The sequence below is a fragment of the Giraffa tippelskirchi genome, chromosome 3 (genome assembly GCF_054371585.1).
Source record: "Giraffa tippelskirchi isolate mGirTip1 chromosome 3, T2T-mGirTip1v1.2.pri, whole genome shotgun sequence".
NCBI lineage: Eukaryota > Metazoa > Chordata > Mammalia > Artiodactyla > Giraffidae > Giraffa > Giraffa tippelskirchi.
The window spans coordinates 19539588-19557466 of NC_137277.1; the positions used below are offsets into that span (position 1 = coordinate 19539588).

General features: G+C 39.7%; 2 protein-coding genes across 66 annotated transcripts in view; one reads left to right on the top strand and one right to left on the bottom strand.

The window, feature by feature from the left end:
• NBR1 (NBR1 autophagy cargo receptor) overlaps positions 1-5876 on the bottom strand; it is a 30117-nt gene extending 24241 nt beyond the window's left edge. For 17 of the 50 annotated variants that reach the window (XM_081577412.1, XM_081577400.1, XM_081577384.1 and 14 more), the window contains exons 1-3: positions 5472-5876; positions 1925-2035; positions 650-712 (exon numbers count right to left, since the gene is read on the bottom strand). In XM_081577412.1, coding sequence (XP_081433538.1) covers positions 650-712; positions 1925-2026 — 165 coding nt within the window. In that variant the 5' untranslated portion in view covers positions 2027-2035; positions 5472-5876. Of the gene's footprint in view, positions 1-620; positions 713-1924; positions 2036-5112 lie in introns of all 50 variants that reach the window. The other 33 variants (XM_081577417.1, XM_081577401.1, XM_081577385.1 and 30 more) reach the window with 12 other exon arrangements.
• The window catches only part of BRCA1 (BRCA1 DNA repair associated), a 69379-nt gene continuing 56868 nt past the window's right edge, over positions 5369-17879 (top strand). For 8 of the 16 annotated variants that reach the window (XM_081577352.1, XM_081577355.1, XM_081577356.1 and 5 more), the window contains exons 1-3: positions 6173-6288; positions 7162-7272; positions 12194-12247. In XM_081577352.1, coding sequence (XP_081433478.1) covers positions 7193-7272; positions 12194-12247 — 134 coding nt within the window. In that variant the 5' untranslated portion in view covers positions 6173-6288; positions 7162-7192. Of the gene's footprint in view, positions 5433-6172; positions 6289-6509; positions 6704-7161; positions 7273-12193; positions 12248-17879 lie in introns of those variants that run through there. The other 8 variants (XM_081577353.1, XM_081577362.1, XM_081577364.1 and 5 more) reach the window with 4 other exon arrangements.

The following is a 17879-nucleotide window of genomic DNA, read 5'->3' on the forward strand; positions in this document are numbered from 1 at the left end:
TTCAGCATATCCAGCCTCACAGGACAGATGCAAAATCTCAGGTTAGGGGTTCCACTTGTCCAGTACCTGAACTAACTGTGAATAATTAAGTAATTTCACTGCTTAACTATTACATCTACCCTTATTTCAGGTACACTGAGAAGCAGCATGGTATAACGGCTAGGAGCAGTATGTATATCAGAGGGCATGAGCGGCACCCTACTCTACTACCTCCAAGCTTTTGCTCCTTTGGGCAAGGTTACTGAAATTCTCTGTGCCTCAGTTTCCTCATGAGTAAAACAGAGATGATGATAATAGTGTATACACATAGTACTGTTGTTAGTGTGACATGTTATAACCACTCAATGAGGGTTTGCCATCATTGTTTATTATTATAAACTAAATAGCAGCTTACGATATAGTTGAACATAAGATCACTATGTAGTTTTAGAAGTTATCTCTCAGATTTTCTTCTTTGACGCTGCTTTCCTATTTCTCAACTCCATTTCAGATGCCACAAGTTGGCTTAGAACATGCAATTATCAAATACCTCTAAACTCCTACACAAATGAGATAAACAGTATTCTGATATTTTTGAACACCGTATCCCTCTTGAGAAACAAGATCCTTATTCTGGATACTTGGTCATGGGTACTGTAATATACTTTACCTCTTCATTTTCCTCATCCAAGTATTTTATTTGAATAGTATTCAGATCAAATGAAACTTTTACCTGCAAATAAAATGTACACACTATATGATCAAGTTATCAAAAAGGCAGATTGCAATAAAACCCTAGAAATCATAATATAAAGGATGCACAGGGATTGCCCTGGTGGTCCAGTGGCTAAGATTCCACGCTCCTAATGTAGGGGACCTGGGTTCAATCCCTGGTCAGGGAACTAGATCCCACATGCCACAACTAAGAGTACATACAGGGCAGTTAACACTGATTACTCCCAGAGGTTGGAATAATGGGTGAAAGGTGAGGGAAGTGGAGGGATATTAATCTTTTCATTATATATGTTTGGATTGTTTCATTTCTTGTAACAGGCACATATTATACTTTTATAATTTAAAATTTACTACAAAGAAAAAAGGCAAGCTGTCAGCTCATTTAACTAATAGGAAAAGAAAGATAGCTGTTTTTGATTTTCAGATCATTTGACAAACAAGATCCAACTTTCTGGATAAACATCTGTTCAGGCAGTATAAAGAAATATAAAGAAATCTTTCCTGGAAGACAGAGGACTAGATCAGATCATCTTTTGAGGTCTCTCTACCATGTCTTACCGTAACACATAACCTGGTAAAAGTAGGTTTTTAACCAAAGAGTTTCATTAGACAAACACAGTTACACAGGAAGTAAAACATTCACTATCGGAAATCAAACAAAAACAGAACAAAGGGCAAATCTAGAGGAGGAAAGGCACTACCAATAACAACAAAAGGAACAGAATGAGGTGTTGAGTGAACATCTGTGGCAGTTTTCCTACTCAACTTTGAGACACTCATTCTCTTGACTTACCAATAAAAGCAACTGATCAGATCTTGAGAAACACAAATTGTATCTTCGGTGGTGCAAAACCCACAGTAAGCTATCTGCTCTCAATCAAGAGAACCTTAACCTGAGGCCTGGTTAGGGTGGGGCCCACACCAATTCATTCCTTAGGCTGAATGAATTTCCAAGGGAAGAATTTCTAAGTACTATTTCACTTAAAAAAATAATTTTACCTTTCCTTTCTAAACTCTTCAAGACGAATTTGTTTCCTCTACCAGGTACATTTATATGAACACCGAACCCTTGACAAAAATTATTTTCCAAAAGGCCCAGAAATGGTAAATATGACAGTCTTTACAGCTAAGAAGCACAGCTAAAAATAACTACTTTGGGGGAAAATATCCTTGCTTAAAGGATGGAGAGACAAAACAAAATAACACTCACCATAGCTTCCACATCAGCCCAAGTTGTATTTTCTGGGTCAGAAACTAGAAAGCTTTGAGTTTCATTTTTAAAAGTCACATTTAGTGTAACCTGTGGTTCCATGTTGTGGGGCTAGAGAAGACAGGATGGGTGAGGGAGAGAAAACACATTAGACAGGGTTCTGTAAACTGCATAAACATTCAGTCAGCTAGTATCTGTGAGGACCTAATATGGGCTAGGCTAGGAGGACACAGCAGTGGATGAGAAGATAATGTCCCTGCTCTTCTGCTATTTACAGTCTAGTAGGTGGTTTAAAACAAATCTCACTGCCATATGTTTGCAAAGAGAATGTACATTTTGGTCACATTCATAGAAATCATCTAACATTTGTAAAATCCTTTGGATTTTATGAACTTTATGATGACTGCTTAATTAAACAGATACCTGCTGTTACATATCTACTAGTAGGATACCAGAGAAGGCAATGGCACCCCACTCCAGTACTCTTGCCTGGAAAATCCCATGGACGGAGGAGTCTGGTAGGCTGCAGTCTATGGGGTCGCTCAGAGTTGGACACAACTGAAGCAACTTAGCAGCAGCAGCAGGATACCAAGATGAGTAAGAGTGGGACTCTACCCTTGGGGAATTTATATTCCTAAAGCTTGAAGGAGATGGTCTAATACATTTTTCTTGGAAAAGATGCCTTTTCCTAAACTGAGCAACCTTGGTTCTCTATTAGATCTATTTTAACAATTTAGAGGCTGAAACACTAGCTAAGAAAGTACACAGGGGTAGCATTCAACACCCTTTATTCAAGTTCATTTTTTTTTTTTTTTTGCAGTCTACTTTTTTCTTTTATGGAGAATTGCAAATATACGTAAAAGTGGAGAATACTGATGGTCTAATATAATGATCAGCTCAAAGTACCCTCATTTCATCTATACTCTTCCATCCCCCCAATATGGATTGACTATAGTCAACTAATGTTTAAAATCTAACTATTATGGGAAAATTTAAACCTTTACAAAAGAAGAGAGATTAATATACAATGAACCCTGAAAGACCCATCAACTGTCTTCATAATTACCATCAATTCAGGACTAATCTTGTTACAGCAATGCCCTTTCCCTACCGGATTATTTTATTGTTTTATTTCTTGGCTGCATCACGCCACATGCAGGATCTTAGTGCCCCAACCAGGGATCAAACCTCTGTCCCCTGCATTGGGAGCATGGAGTCTTAACCACTGGACTGCCAAGGAAGTCCTTCTACTGGATTATTTGACAGCCATTATTTTATCCATAAAATAATGGAGGGTTTTACCTCTCAAAGATAAAAATTTTACTTACAAATTGTTGATTGTTTTTTATGACTTCATAAAAAATAGTTTAAATCTAAACGTAAGTTTTAATGTAAAAGAACAGCCTTTTCATGTTTCATGTTTTTTTAAAAACATATTCATTAATGAATCCTGACTAAGCATCTACAGATTCAGATTCTGCTTCAGGCACAGACACTGCACAGGACCAAGATTAAGTCTCAGGAGTTTATAGTGAAGAGGCGAGGGAGCACAGTGGTTTAGAAGAGCTGGATTCCAGACAGCTCTGGCACATTACTAGCCATATAAGTGTGAGCAGGTCATTTAAACTCTGAGCTTCAGTTTCTGAACCTGTAAAATAAGCCTGAGATCTCAGTTTTGCTAACCTCACAACGATATCATAAGGATTAAGTAAAAAATGTGTATGCTGGTTCTTTGAAAACAGTACTTAAACATGAAAGTTATTATTATACAAATCAGCCTTTAGAACCTGACATAGTGCTGTTTCCCACAGTATAATGAACTGCCCTGTGAAACAATGCAACTGTGAGACTGTCATTAAAAAGGACCTTGAACTCTCTGAGAATCGGGGATTTTGGGGTTTTTTTTTTGTAAATCCAAACACAAACATCCCCCAACTTTTCCCATTCTCTGTCTCCACCTAGAGCCAAGAGCATTGTCAAAATAGTTTCTGGCACCAATCCTGCTGACATTCAGTATTTCATTCATACAAAATGCAATTCTTGGGGTCCTTAAAATTTGGACAGAACTCCTGTCAACGCCCCAGAATCCTGGGCAAAAAAGTCAGGGCGATTAAGTGACTAATTCACTCTGCCAAAATCGGATCTTCTAAAACACATTCTCAGTTTTCAACTTCTGAGAAACACATTTCCACACTTTTGAGAATTCAAAAGGAACTTAACCTTCTTCCCTCTTTCTCAAATTACACAACTGGAAATAAGTTAAGATACTTTGGAGCTCATCCAGCTGGCTGACTAGGAAGGTGAAAACAGGAAGTGGGCGATTCTAGTTTAGCTGGACTATAGCCAGGTCTTCATAGAGTTGCCTATTTGCCTTGGATGTGAAATTCTCTCAGCAAGAGCATTAGTCTTGAACTTGTGAAAATACCAAAGCTGTGGTTAGTGTCCTCTGTCACTGTAGTTAGTCAAGTCAGGTAGCTGGGGCCTAGGCCTTCAGCTTTCATTAACTGGATTACATTAAATTCATGCTCTGGCTCAGCTTTCCCTGGAACAAGTCAGCTTTTCCTCTAAGTCGATTTTTCCAGGATCTCAAACATCCCTTTAATGAAGTTGACCTGAAACCTGAGCTTTGATTACTGTTTCCACCTGAGGCCTATCCTGGAGTTAAAATATGTGACCTGAAAGCTGTGTGTTCGATAAAAAGGAAGAACGGTGCCTTTCCAATACCAGATGTCCCTGAACAAGGAAACTTCCTTATGAGGTTCCTCAAAAGTGAGATGAGGGGGAGTGAGGAGGCTGTATGGGCAATGTCATCTTTTTTTTTTCCTTGCAGACTTCATTCTAGTCTTCCAGTTATCGTTTCCTAGCCCTCCTTGTCCCCAAGACAGTGTCACCACCCGCTGAGGAAACTCTCGTTTCCTTTGCTCAGGCCTTTTTTGTCTTGGGGAGTATTGGCGTCCTTTACCAGAAGCTAGGCGTTCTGAACCACGGACCCTCCGTCCCTTCTGTTATATCCGCCCCCTCGGCCCCTCAGAACACGAACGGCTCTCCGATCCGGTCACTGAAAGATCGGTTGTCCAAGTCACGGAAGAAGTCGCCCCTCTCCTTTGGAGGCTTCCTCCCGTGAACTTCCCCAAGTCCTTTTAATGAGACGTGACACCACCCCTAGGTAACCGCAGTTATTTCCTTACCAGCTTCCCGCCCCCGGGGGGCGCCTGCCGGAGGCCAATGCAAGAACCGTTCGCTGCCAGCTCTGCTGCTATCCCTGCAGGGTGAATCTAACATGGCGGACAGAGACAGGGCCTAGTCCCCAGGCTCTCTGAGTTTTCGACAAGATGATTGGTTCTTACCAAGTGTCTCTCAAAACTACAGCCCCACTGATTGGTCGAAGCTTACTTGACGGGGGCGGGGCAGGAGGAGCTTGACCCTCACAACAATAACAAACACGGGGCAAAGGGGCGGAACTGCGAGTGCGCAGCCGTGGGCCGGGGCCCCGGATTTCCCCTTCCAGGTAAAAGACGCGCCCGTTGCATTTCTTTAGGTCACTGACCTTAGAGGACGACTTGCTGGAGACTCGCGGGGCTGGATGGGGACTGTAGTCTTCCTAGGACTTGTAGGTTCTTTAGCCTATTATCCACTCTCGACATATGAAAACTTAACACTCCAATCCATATCTGTTGACATGTATAAGAGCGCGGAGCTCTTCAATTTATCAACTGAGTTGTCGTTAGACTCGTGTCTGCCTCCCGTAACGGAAGTTCCTCTCCATAAGACTACAGTTTCCAAGGAACACTGTGGCCAAGGCCTTTCGAGCCGCAATGCATGCTGGAAATCGTAGTTTTTCCCTCACAACCCTATTATTTACCTAAACTTGAAACTTCCATTGCGGCGGAAAGGATGAGGGAGCTGGGCCTCTTCCTGAGACTGCTTTAGGCACTATCATGCGCTCATATTCGGGCTCCAGGGAGCGATCTCGACCTTAGTACAGCAATCACTGTGACGTAATAACCCTCAACTGGAAGCGTAGAAGTGAGAGGGATGGGTCCTATTAGAAAACTCCGGGAGAACTTGGTCTCTTCCGTCTCTTTCTAATTACGTAAATAGGGGGATGACCAATCGGGAGCCCCCGAGAGGCTCAGCACTTTCTGCTCCGCCCTTCGGTTACGTGTCCGGTTCTTGCGTTCTGAGAGGCTCTCGTTTGCGGCAGCAGCCGGTTTCCGTGGCAACAATAAAGCGCGGGAATTACGGATTAGTTGAAACTGCGACTGCGCGGTGTGAGCTCTTGGGCCCGAGGACTGTCCGGGGGCTTTTTCGGAGAACTGGGCCTCTGGGGCCAGGAAGCCCGGACCTGTTGTTCTGGGTAAAAGGTGAGAGAACCATGGGGAAGGGATAGCGGCCCGTGGGGTGCTCTGGGGCAGTAAACAGGTGTGGGGAGAGCCGGGGAGAGGTGACTCCTGAAGACGAGCAAGACGGATGTTATCGGGTGGGGAACGGGCGGAAGGTGGAACCTGAGAAGCCTAAGACGTTGAATCTGGGGAAGTCGTGGGGAGAGGGGCTATTTGTGGGCCACGGGATGTGGGGGGAGGTGCAGATGATAAGGGCGGGGGCAGGGTGTGTCCTAGGGGGAATCCTGATGGGTCCTGAGGGGGACAAGATGGTATAAAAAGACGAGCTGGTATATTTGAGAAAGGGACCCTGAGGGAAAACGGGGACAGGAATGTATCTGGGAAGAGGAAGAGAAAGGACTTTGTGCGAGGCAGAGCCCTTAAGAACTGGATTCTTGTGAGTTTCTGTGAAAAGGGGCCTGAAGGAAGTAGAGGGAGGAGCCTCCGTAGGCCCAGATGCTGCTGGTACCGATGTGCCTGAGGAGAATCCTGAGTGTAGGCCAGTGGGAAACTCTGGGGAAGGACAGGGATAGGAGCGTTGGTTGGTGTTGATTTTTATTTTAAGGGTGAGAAAGAAAACAACTGTGATGATTGGAGAAATAGGGTACCACCACTCACCCAGTCAGTCACCCCATTATGGCTTTCCCTTTCTTGGAGAATGAAAAAAATCAAAAGGAAATGGTTGGAGGCTAGATGTGCACAAACAGAATTGAAATGGTTTTAATTACACAAAACGTTTAGAATTTTTTAAAAAGTAAAGTTTTGGTCATTAGTTCTATGGTCTGATTCTAAAGCATTCCAATCTTAAATAACACTTAATGAAACTAAACTGTTGTTTATATAACCCTTTTAAAGTGATTTATTTAGTTCATTGGAACAGAAAGAAATGGATTTATCTGCGGATCATGTTGAAGAAGTACAAAATGTCCTTAATGCTATGCAGAAAATCTTAGAGTGTCCAATATGGTAAGTTGAAAGTTTATTAATTTGAGATTCTTCCTCGTATATCCAATATATCCTATGCAAATGAATGGAATTGACCTTAAGATGTTAAGGAGAAAAAAAAGTGTTACGTCTGTTAAGATTAAGCTATTAAAGTTGCTGCTTTTCTTAGCTGAAGACCTTTAAGAATATAGGAAATTACTCCATTTTCTCCACTTGGGCTCTCCCTTTCCCTCTCTGTCACCTCAGCACACACAGCTCCCTGTCTTGAATGTCCACAAACTGTCTTGATTGGTTCTACCAGTGTAGAACCAGGGATATGGTTTAGCTTAAGTGATACTTGGACGTTTTATCCAGCTCCGTAACCAGCTTGATCACTTGAAATGGACATAATTGATAATGGGAAAATAAAATCACGAATGTTTGATGTCACTAAGTGGGTATGTCCTGGGAGAACCTTTGGCTGAAATTAGCCCTGTATATTTAAATGAGAATACTGCAGGTCCTCAAAACCTTTAGCAAGTTTCTTTGACTTTTATACCCCTTTATTTAACAATTTTTATTTTTTATACAATTTTTAAAGATTGCTCTCCATTTACAGTTATTACAAAAGATTGGCTATATTCCCCATGTTGTATTGGTTTGGCCAAAAACTTCATTCAGTTTTCCTGTAGGATGGGATGGAAAAACATGAACAAACTTTTTGACCATCCCAATGTAACACATCTTTGTAGCCTGTCTTACACCTCTCGCCCTCCCCCAAATCCTATGGTGCCCCTCCCCACTCTTAGACATTATGAGTGAACCTTTGTTTTTCTTCATCTACAATATAAGGAGGGGACTAGAATTCTAAAGGCTTATAATTTACATACAGTGAAATGCAGAAAACATAAGTGTACAAGTCTTTGACTTTGGGTAAGTGTATGTGTCTTTGTAGCCCAGTCAAGATATGAACATTTTTTCAACCCCATAAAGTTATCTTGTGTGGATTCAGGAGCTCTTAACTTACTGACCCTCCACGACCCTTGTAGGCCTATGGATAGAGCTATATTCCTATATAGTTTCTTAATGTAATTTTATATTTTGTATTTTATATATTTAAAGACATTACTGTGAGAAGGGGTTTCATGAGCTTTATCAGCTGCCGAAAGGGGTCAATGGTACAACAACGGTTATGAACTCCAGGCTAAATGATCTCAGTGGTATCTCTTAAATCTATTAAATACAATAAATCTACAAAATAAAAACTATACCTCAGAATTTCTTGGTGAAAAGCCAGAAAGGAAATTTAGGAAGTTTATTGACTACCCTCTCTCCTCTTATTCTCTGGTCATTCTGTCCTCTTCACTGATCTTCAGACATGTGACATTCTCCTGTGTCTGAGCTTTTTTGCTTGCTGCTCCCTCTGCCTACAACATTCTTCCCTTGGTAATTGCACAGCTCACAAATCTTGATGGAAATAAAATCTTTCAAAGAGGCAGACAGTGTTAATTTGAATTTGTAACACTCCCACCCTGACGTACTCTTTATCCCTCTTTCCTCCATAATGCTTAATTTTTTTGTAACTCATTACTACCTGACATTCTGTATAATTTATCCTTTTTCTCAACCCCCACAGAATATCACCTCTGGGCAGAGGTTTTTGTTTTATTTACTTCGTATCATCAGTAGTTAGAACAGCATCTGGGACATAATAGCCACTTAGTCAACATTTGTTGAAGGTGTTAATAAACTAAATTGGTTCTTTGATATAGTTGAGTGTTTTTTAATATGGTGATAGTGGTGAGTATTATTCAAAAAATAATCTGGAAAGTTGCACCTTTCCTTTGTGCTTCATGAAAGTTGTTTTTCACATTTGGAGTCAAGAAAATAATATGAAAGAAAATGCAAGTTGTGTTTTCAGAGAGAAACAAGATTTATAAGTAACCTACCTTCTGCTTTCCTGCCCCTCAGCATTTCAGCTAAACAAGAACCCAAGCTGAATGAGCTTTACAGCTAAATTTATGAACCATCAGAGCCAGGGAAGCAGGAAATAACAATTGGGAAAAAATTGCTTTTGAAAGAGCATAAAACTTACTCATGATAATTACAAAGAGTGATCAAAAAGTCCTTAATAATATGGCATTTGGGTCCATTTACTTTGCATTTCCATGAGACTCAGTCATAATATTATGTAATATTCTTTCTCATTCTGGCAAATTAACCCATCAGTTAAAAAACTCAGATAAAGTAAAAATTAAAGACGTGAGAATGAAAGTTAATGTTAAATTTTATTTTCAGTCAATTATTTTGTATTTTCCAGCTTTTTTATTTTTTCAATCTGTTTCCTATTAGACATAGACATAGGTTTTTAAACTAAAATTGTTCTTGGTTGTTGTTAAACCTTAAACTCATTTAAGTGGGGAATTCTAGGATGGGAATCATATTTAGTTCATTTTTTTTGAAAACATTGCCCAGAACAGTATAATTTTTAGTTATGTTTTCATAAATGATTCCTGATTGTGACTGGAAACAGTATTACTTATGTTAGCTGTGTAGGGTAGATTTCCATCTTCTTTGAGGTCTCAAGCTGAAATTCCTTCTGCTGGCCTCTGAGTCACTATTGGCATTTATTTCTGATAATTGGTATTTCTTTCTAACTTTTTACATGAATATATAAATTCTTTGACTTTCAGAAGAGTTTGCTAAAGTGTGTATCCTAGTGGGTGGTATGATTGTGTTTTGAACCTAACCTGGTTGCTTTTTCCAATCATTTACCATAATTTACATTCAAAATGTAGAAGTAGGCCTAAAATATTTCCAGGTTTGAAGAGTGTTTAAAAAATTTGAATCACTTTTATAGGAAACATTTACTCTCATCATGATCTAGAAGAAAACATTAAAAATTTTTTTCTTTCATTCCCATTCTCCAGGCTTTTCCTTCAACAGTCATTACCTTTTTACATATTGGAATTTTCATCTGTTCAAAGTTTGTGTTTACAGTATGTTTGTATAGCTTAGTTTTTAATTACCATACTGAAATATAATTATTTCAAAATTGAGTCAGTGGTGAGAATGAAAGCCATCTGGTATCATAGCTAAATCCAATTTCTCTTTCACTGAGAATTTCTTTTGCTATCTAGCCTATCTGAGGAATAATGATTTGGTAACAAATCAGAATTCTCTTTGTCCACTTGTTTTTCTTCTTAAAATCACATTCAGTCCCAATAATAATATTAACGTTGGTACAAATCATCTCAGGTTGTAAACATTTTCCCAAGTAGCATTTACTTTTGTTCTCACAGTAGCCTTAAGAGACTGGTAGGGTGGGTGACCGAGAAGGAAACTGAGGTTCAGGCAGAGTGGTTGGCCTGAGATCACTCTGCTGACAAAGAGAGTTGCAGTAGAAACCCAGTCTTCTGACTTACTCTGGTATTTTTCTTTTCATTGCCCTATGCTGCGTCAGAAACCCCATGATTGCAAGAGTTATATTACCGAACCCTTCACAAGAGACTATTGTCCCCCAGCTTTTCTTGTGATCCCTTTCTAAAATGTTAAATGTTTAACAAGCCACATTCCTAGCACACACACAGGTTACCTGTTCTTTGATGCCTTGCTTGAACTTTACCAAAAATCAGTTTCTGAAGCTCTCATTCAGAATAAACACCAGAGACTTAAAACAGCCTGTAGGTCCCTCCCTACTCAGGCTCTCAGCTACCTCTCTGACCTCTTCCACTGGTATCTCCCCCTTAATCATTCCATCCTGGCCCTTGGCCTACTTGCTGTCCTTCAAAAACCTTGGGCATGGTCCTGCTCAGAGACTGTCTTCTCTGCTCCCCCTGCTGAAATCTTCTTCCAACCTTTGCACAACTGGTTTCCTCACATTGCTCAGCTGTCCACCAGTGTCACCCTTTCATGAGACCTTTTTTGACTACCTTGTGTATACACCCCTCCCCCCAACACACTGCACCCCCTTTCCCCTTATCCTGGTTTGTTTTTCTTTTTAGCACTATTCCCATATATCTTTGTTTCTCAACCAACTATCTACCACAGCTAGAATGTAAGTTCTTTGAGGGCAGTCTTTATTTTGTTTGCTGCTGTATTTCTATCTCCAGGATCAGTACTTGCACGTGGGAGAAGCACAATACTTAATAAATTATTAAATGAATTAATCTCAGGAGCGCCTTGAAATTTTGTGGTTAGATGGGCAGGGATGAGAATTTGGATGATATATTTTCTTTTCTGGAGACTTTATTTTTCTAAGTTTATTGTTTTCTGAATTTTCTTCAGTGAGTGTTTTTTACACTGTTCTTACAAAGTAATCACAAACCAAACATCATGTACCTCCTGCAGTGATGTAATAAAAGTACACAGAACCATCTGTAAAGTGTTCTTGCCAAAAATTGAACCTGGTTTTGATCAAGCTTCGTTTACAGGAAGTAGAGATTAGAGGGACAAGTTAAACTATATTATAATGTTATAATCAGCAAAATCCAGAATCTGGGAAATTCTACGGGTCAAATGACCTAGTTTTTAAAATAAATGACAAGGAAGGAAAAGAGAAGTCTGTAGATTAAAAGAAACTTGAGACATATCCACCAAATGCAGGATGTGTATCTTGTTTGGATTCTGATTTAAATGGATGTAATGATTAAATTTTTATGAGACAGTGAAGGAAATTGGAACATTAGTTGTATATTAGATGATGTTAAGGAAATTATTTTTTAGGAGTAATAATAGTTTCATGTTTATACTAAAAAAGTCCTTATCTGTTTTTTGGCCACGCTGCATCGCTTGTGGGATCTTACCTATTCCCGACCAGGAATTGAACCCAAGTTCCCTGCATTGGAAGCTCGAAGTCTTAGCCACTGGATCGCCAGGGTTAATGTACCCCAGAATACACTTATTTTTAAATGAATTATTGACCTTCATTTATTTTCTTTCTTTCCCCCTCCCACCTTTCTAGTCTGGAGTTGATCAAAGAGCCTGTCTCTACAAAGTGTGACCACATATTTTGCAAGTAAGTTTGAATGTTTTATGTGGCTCCATCATTAGCTTTTGTACTTATTCTTCATAATACAGAAAACAACTACTGAAGCTTTAGCTTCTTCAATTATGTGGAAAAGAATTGTAAGTTGCTTGTAGCCATAGTTTGAAGTAAAATATTGGCACATTTATCTAGTGGGGTATAAAATCACTTTGAAGAGCTGTTTGTTTTTTGTGTCCAAGGGTGGAAGCAGATTGCAGGCAATTGTGAAATTAGCAAATTGTGTTTCAACTGTCCCAGTTTTCTCCTTTCTGTTCATTTCTGGATGTCCTTCTACTCTCCGACCTCTAAGGTTCAGTGTTTGGCTGCTTCATAATCCTCATGAAAATAGAGAATCTGATATCAGTTTATATTTAGGCTGAAATTCATTCATACCAGTGATTCAAGTTACATTTTTAAGGATCTTCTCGTTTGGAATGGATGTTGCCTTTTTTTAAGCCAGTGAGGTGTTTTTTTTTCCTTGTAGGTACTTATTTGTTTTGGCTGCACTGGGTCTTTGTTGCTGCGCTTTGGTCTTTCTCTATTACAGTGAATGGGGGGCTACTCTCCAGTTACCATGTGCAGGCTTCTCATTGCAGTGGCTTTTCTTGTTTTGGAGCATGGGCTGTAGGATGCGCAGGCTCAGTAATCGTGGCACACAGGCTTAGTTGCCCTGTGACATGTGGAATCTTCCCGGACCAGGGATTGAACTGGTGATCTCCTGCATTGACAGGCGAATTCTTATCCACTGGACCACCAGGGAAGTCCATGGATTGGCTTCTTGGATAGGAGAATTTTGGAAAAGTTTGGTAGGTAATTTTGTAGAACAAGGGTTTTCTCCTTTCCCTGATGTTAAGCTATGATTGAGACTTGCCCTGAATGCCAATTGTTTTTAACTATTTTTTTCTATTTTAATTGAAAAGGAAAGCTATGTCCATGGTAATGAGTCTACTAGCATAGAAGGTTATGTGATGCAAAGTATTCTTCGCTCCTACCTCAAAACCCCTGCCTCCCCCTCCATCACCAGAAAAAAAAAAAATCAATTTCTTAAGTATCCTGTAAGAAATTTTCAAATTCAAGAGTTTGTAACTTAGGACTCCTGAATGGTTTTCTTGAATTTCCTAGAATTATATTGAATTTTAAGTTCAATTCTATTAAAAACTATGGGCCTGTGCAATTTTCTGGGAAGACAGTTCATAAATTTCATCAGCTTGGAATGTTACTATAACCTAAAAAATCCTGAAAAGCTCCTGATTTAAGAATAATGAGAGAGAGGGAGATTCAAGAGGGAGGTGACATATGTATACCTATGACCAATTCATGTTGATGTATGGCAGAAGCCAACACAATATTGTAAAGCAATTATCCTTCAATTAAAAATAAATAAAGAAAAAAAATTTATTGGAAAAAAAGGATAACAAGGACTAGCTGAAACTGGAGGAAACCTGTTCCCTTTGGAGGAGTATCCTCTGAGCACAAGGCTGCCAGCTGGCCAGCCTCTTCCTTCCTCTGAATCTTCCTTTCTTCTTGCTATTTAGCTGTCCCAGTAAGAATCCAGAGGCCATTTCCATGGCCTCTTATGCCTTTCCCAGGACAGCCCACTGGCCTAGCTCTGGCCTAGCTCTGTTCTCAGCAGTTTCCTTCTCATTCCTCAGGCCCTTCTCCCTGGTCAGGTGCCAAGGCAACAAGGCTTTATCTCTGCTTCAAGAATTTTTAGTTTTGTGGCCTCTTGAGGGAAGCTTATTAAACTATCTGTGGTATAGGGGCAATTTTTTGGTAGATCAATTTTTTTTTTAAGAAACTTTTTTTTTCTAATTTTTTTTGGCTGCTCTGGGTCTTCACTGCTGCGCTCAGGCTTTCTCTAGTTGTGGCGAGCAGGAACTACTCTCTGTCTGTGGTGCATGGGCTTCGAGTTGTGGTGGCTTCTCTTGTTTCGGTGGGTGGGTTTCAGTAGTTGCGGGATACCAGTTTAGTTGCCCTGTGGCATGTGGCATCTTCCTGGACCAGGGGTCAAACCTGTATCCCTTTCATTGGCAGGCAGAGCCTTAAATACTGGATCACCAGGGAAGTGTGATCAATACTTTTGTAAAACAACATTTTAAAGTCCCAGTATTTAAAAGGTTACACACAAAAAAATAAGTAAAGAGAAGAAAAGGTTACAGAGAGCTGAAGACTAACCTTTTAAATGCTGGGACTTTCACTGTTGTTTGACAAGAATCTTTCTGAAATGTCCTGTATGCTTTCCTATCACCTGGAATAATGAATACACAGTATTGTAGTGTGTAAAGAAGAGATTAAATTATGAACATTCATTTCTTTGAGAGCTTGTGGAAAACGCAGCTTTATAGGCAGAGGAAGTAATATGAGCAGAGGTATGAAGAGAAGAAAGAATACGTTCAGGAAAAAGAAACTAACTTTTCCTATGTGTAAAGGAGCTGTATTAGAAGAGAAAGGAGCCCTCAGAGGGCAGATACTTGCAAAACAGAGAAGGTGCAAGAAGAGACAGAAGGGATTGAAATAGAAAAGGGATGCAAGAAAGAGAAATGTTATTTATGAACAGTAATGAAGGAAAAGGAAAGTAATTCTATAGAAATATTTTGAGAGAGTAGGGGTGGTTGAGGTAGTTGAGCTCACTGAAGTTGGACGTGAAGACATCTGTTGAGATTGAGAAGGTTAAATAAAGTTGGTAACTAGAGGAGAATGAAAAAGGCTTGCAATTCCTAATATGGAGGATATGAAAAGCAGAAAAGGCAGCCATATTTTAAGTGGTATATTAGAATTAAAATTGTAATATAATGCATGTGTGATATATCAACTTTTCATGAAGTAGCTTTTGTAATACCTTTATAGTCTGAATAACACCTTGATCTATATGATAAGAAAGCTCAGAAAAATACTCCCAAGCATTAATTGGATTTTCTGAGGGTAGATTCTAATTGCTAACAATAAAGCAGCTTTGTTGACCAAGTAAGCCTATAGATCTGAAGTCTTTCCTGAGATATACAATATTAGGTCATTCCTGCATTAGCTTGTAATTTTTAAACAACAGATGAAATGTATAATACTCTTTGAAAGATCTAGACCACATTGTCCAAAGAAATATAATCTGAGCCATAAATCTAACTTAAATTTTCTTATAGTCACATTACTAAAAGATTTTTTTTTTTTTTTGCTGTGCCAAGGCATGTGGTACCTTAGTTCCCAGACCAGGGATGGAACTTAGTTCCCCCTGCAGTGGAAGTGTGGAGTCTTAACCACTGGACCACTAGAAAAGTCCCTACTTTTCTAACAAGTGCCACATTTCAAGTGCTCGGTAGCCACATGTGGCAGCTGTGTTGGATAACACAGCTCTAGAAAATTGGCTACTCAAAGTGGGACTCATGGCTCTGCAGCAACCACATCACATGGGAACTTCCTAGAATCTCGGCCTTACCCCAAACCTACTGAATCAGAATGTGCATTTGAACAAGATCCCTAGGAGATTCTTATGTACATTAAAGTTTAAGAAGCAGTGTTCTGAAATGGTGACCTTTCTAGACATTAATTTGGAGGATAGTATTAATTAGAGGGACTAGAACAAGGATGGCTGAGGTTGAAAGACCAGAAAGACCAAGTAAAGCAAGTCTTGGGGTCAGTTAACTGAGGAGATCCAGATATGTGGTAAGTCAATGTCAGGGAGGTTTCATGGCCAGATACATTAGATCAAGATATCAGGGAATTCTGGAATCTAGCAATAGGTTGATATTTCAGAGGGCCAGTAGTAGGCAAGAGATGGATAATCTAGCAAGTAGATGAACATAGTCTTGCAGGAGTCTAGCAGCAGAAATGAGAAGTTCAGGCTGGCAGTTACAAAGGAAGAAAAGTAACAGTGACCCAGCCATGAGAAGTTGAGGGTTGGCAGTAAGATTCTCATCCCGAGGAGATAAGAGCCTTGACCTACAGGACTGCGATACTCGGGAAGGAAGTCAGGCAGAATCTCCCAGATGAAGAACTCCTATAGCTTCTTAATTGTTGGAACTGAAGTACAAACCAGAGGTTTGATCAAGAAAACAGGGCCTTAATTACCCAAACTGACAAGGTTTGGTGGGACCAGCAACGTAAGTGGATGCTGAGATGCTAAGCCATGGAGCTGTCAGGGTCTTTATTTCCTTTAACAAGGGACCATATTAGTCCATTATCTTGGCTCTGTTGACAGTAATCCAGGGCACCCAGTATAACTGAAGGTAGCTAAAAGTCAGCTTGCCTTTATTTTGCCTAGACTTAAAACTATAATTCTTTACTTCCTGCCAGGATAGATTTGGACAAGCAACTCAAAATTAGATGAGTTTCCATAACTTGTTAAACTGTTCAGGATACAGATGTGCTTAAAAATGAGTGCTCTGAAAAGTCTCCCAATTAGTTTTGTGGCATTGTGATTTTACTGTTCTCCATCAGGTTTTTCTTATAAAGCTGAAGCTGCCCTTTGGAAAACATAGCTACATTTGCTTTAAAAATGTATTACCTTTCCTTAAGCATTGGGCTTTAGAAACCCGAGAAGCCCGAAACTTATCTCAGACCTTTTCATTGAGAACCTTGTGTAGAACTTGTATACATGTTCTCATTTAATCAGTGTATCACGTAGATTCCCCAGAGCTCTAAAAGAGAGTTTAATAAATTCTGAGCCCTGAAAGACATGCCAGTGTTCTGTTGATCTGTCAATGTTTTCCTTATCTCAGTCTTTTCAAATCATGTACAAGTTCATTTTCTCTTTTGAGTTTAGTTAGTAACCTTTATGCGTCTGTTCTTTTCCTAGCATAAAGAAAGATTGCAACCCATATCTTGGTTGATTTCTGCATATCTGCTTCTCCTGTGTTATTTGTGTAATTATGTACAGGCTACAACATGTATAGCTTTGCTTATCCTATAGCTTCCCTACTGTATTCTGCAGTCTTGTGTTTAGGGAATGACCTCCCTACCTCTACTCTAAATTGTTGAATTGTGCCATTTGCCAGTGTGACGCTTTGATGCCTCCTAGAGCCATTATGGTAGAGTGCAGGTAGTATTTGCATCTTCTCAAGGAGTGGTAGCCTCTATTTTGTGGCTCCTTTTTTTTTTTTAATTAAAAAGTTTATTTTTTGGCTGCACCACACCAACATGTATGATCTTAGTTCTCCCACTGGACCTCCAGGGAAGTCCCTGTTTTGTGGCTCTTTAAATGGACTTTTAATACAAAGCAGCTAGCTTTTTGACACCCCCATTTCCTAACCTATTTGTTGTCAAGTGCAATGTGGTCGTTCAAGCATCTATATAGGTGTAGAGGTGTAGAAGGACCCCTGGGTCTCCTTGAACAAACCTACCTACATTTACTTTCTCTGGTGGAAAAGCCATGGGCTTTGCTATTGCAATACATTTAAATTCTAGATCCAATATCACCTTTACCACTTACTTGATTACTGTGTGATCTGGGACAAATCTCTACTGTAAAATGAAGATAATACTTCAGGGTTGTGTTGACAGAGCAATGCATGTTAAAGGACATGGCCAGTAAAAAGTGCTTCTCTAAGTGTGCTGGCTCACCATTCCCACTGCCTTTTCAGTTCTCATAATCTTTTCTTTCCTGGTATCTTCTCTCTAATCCCTTCCCCAC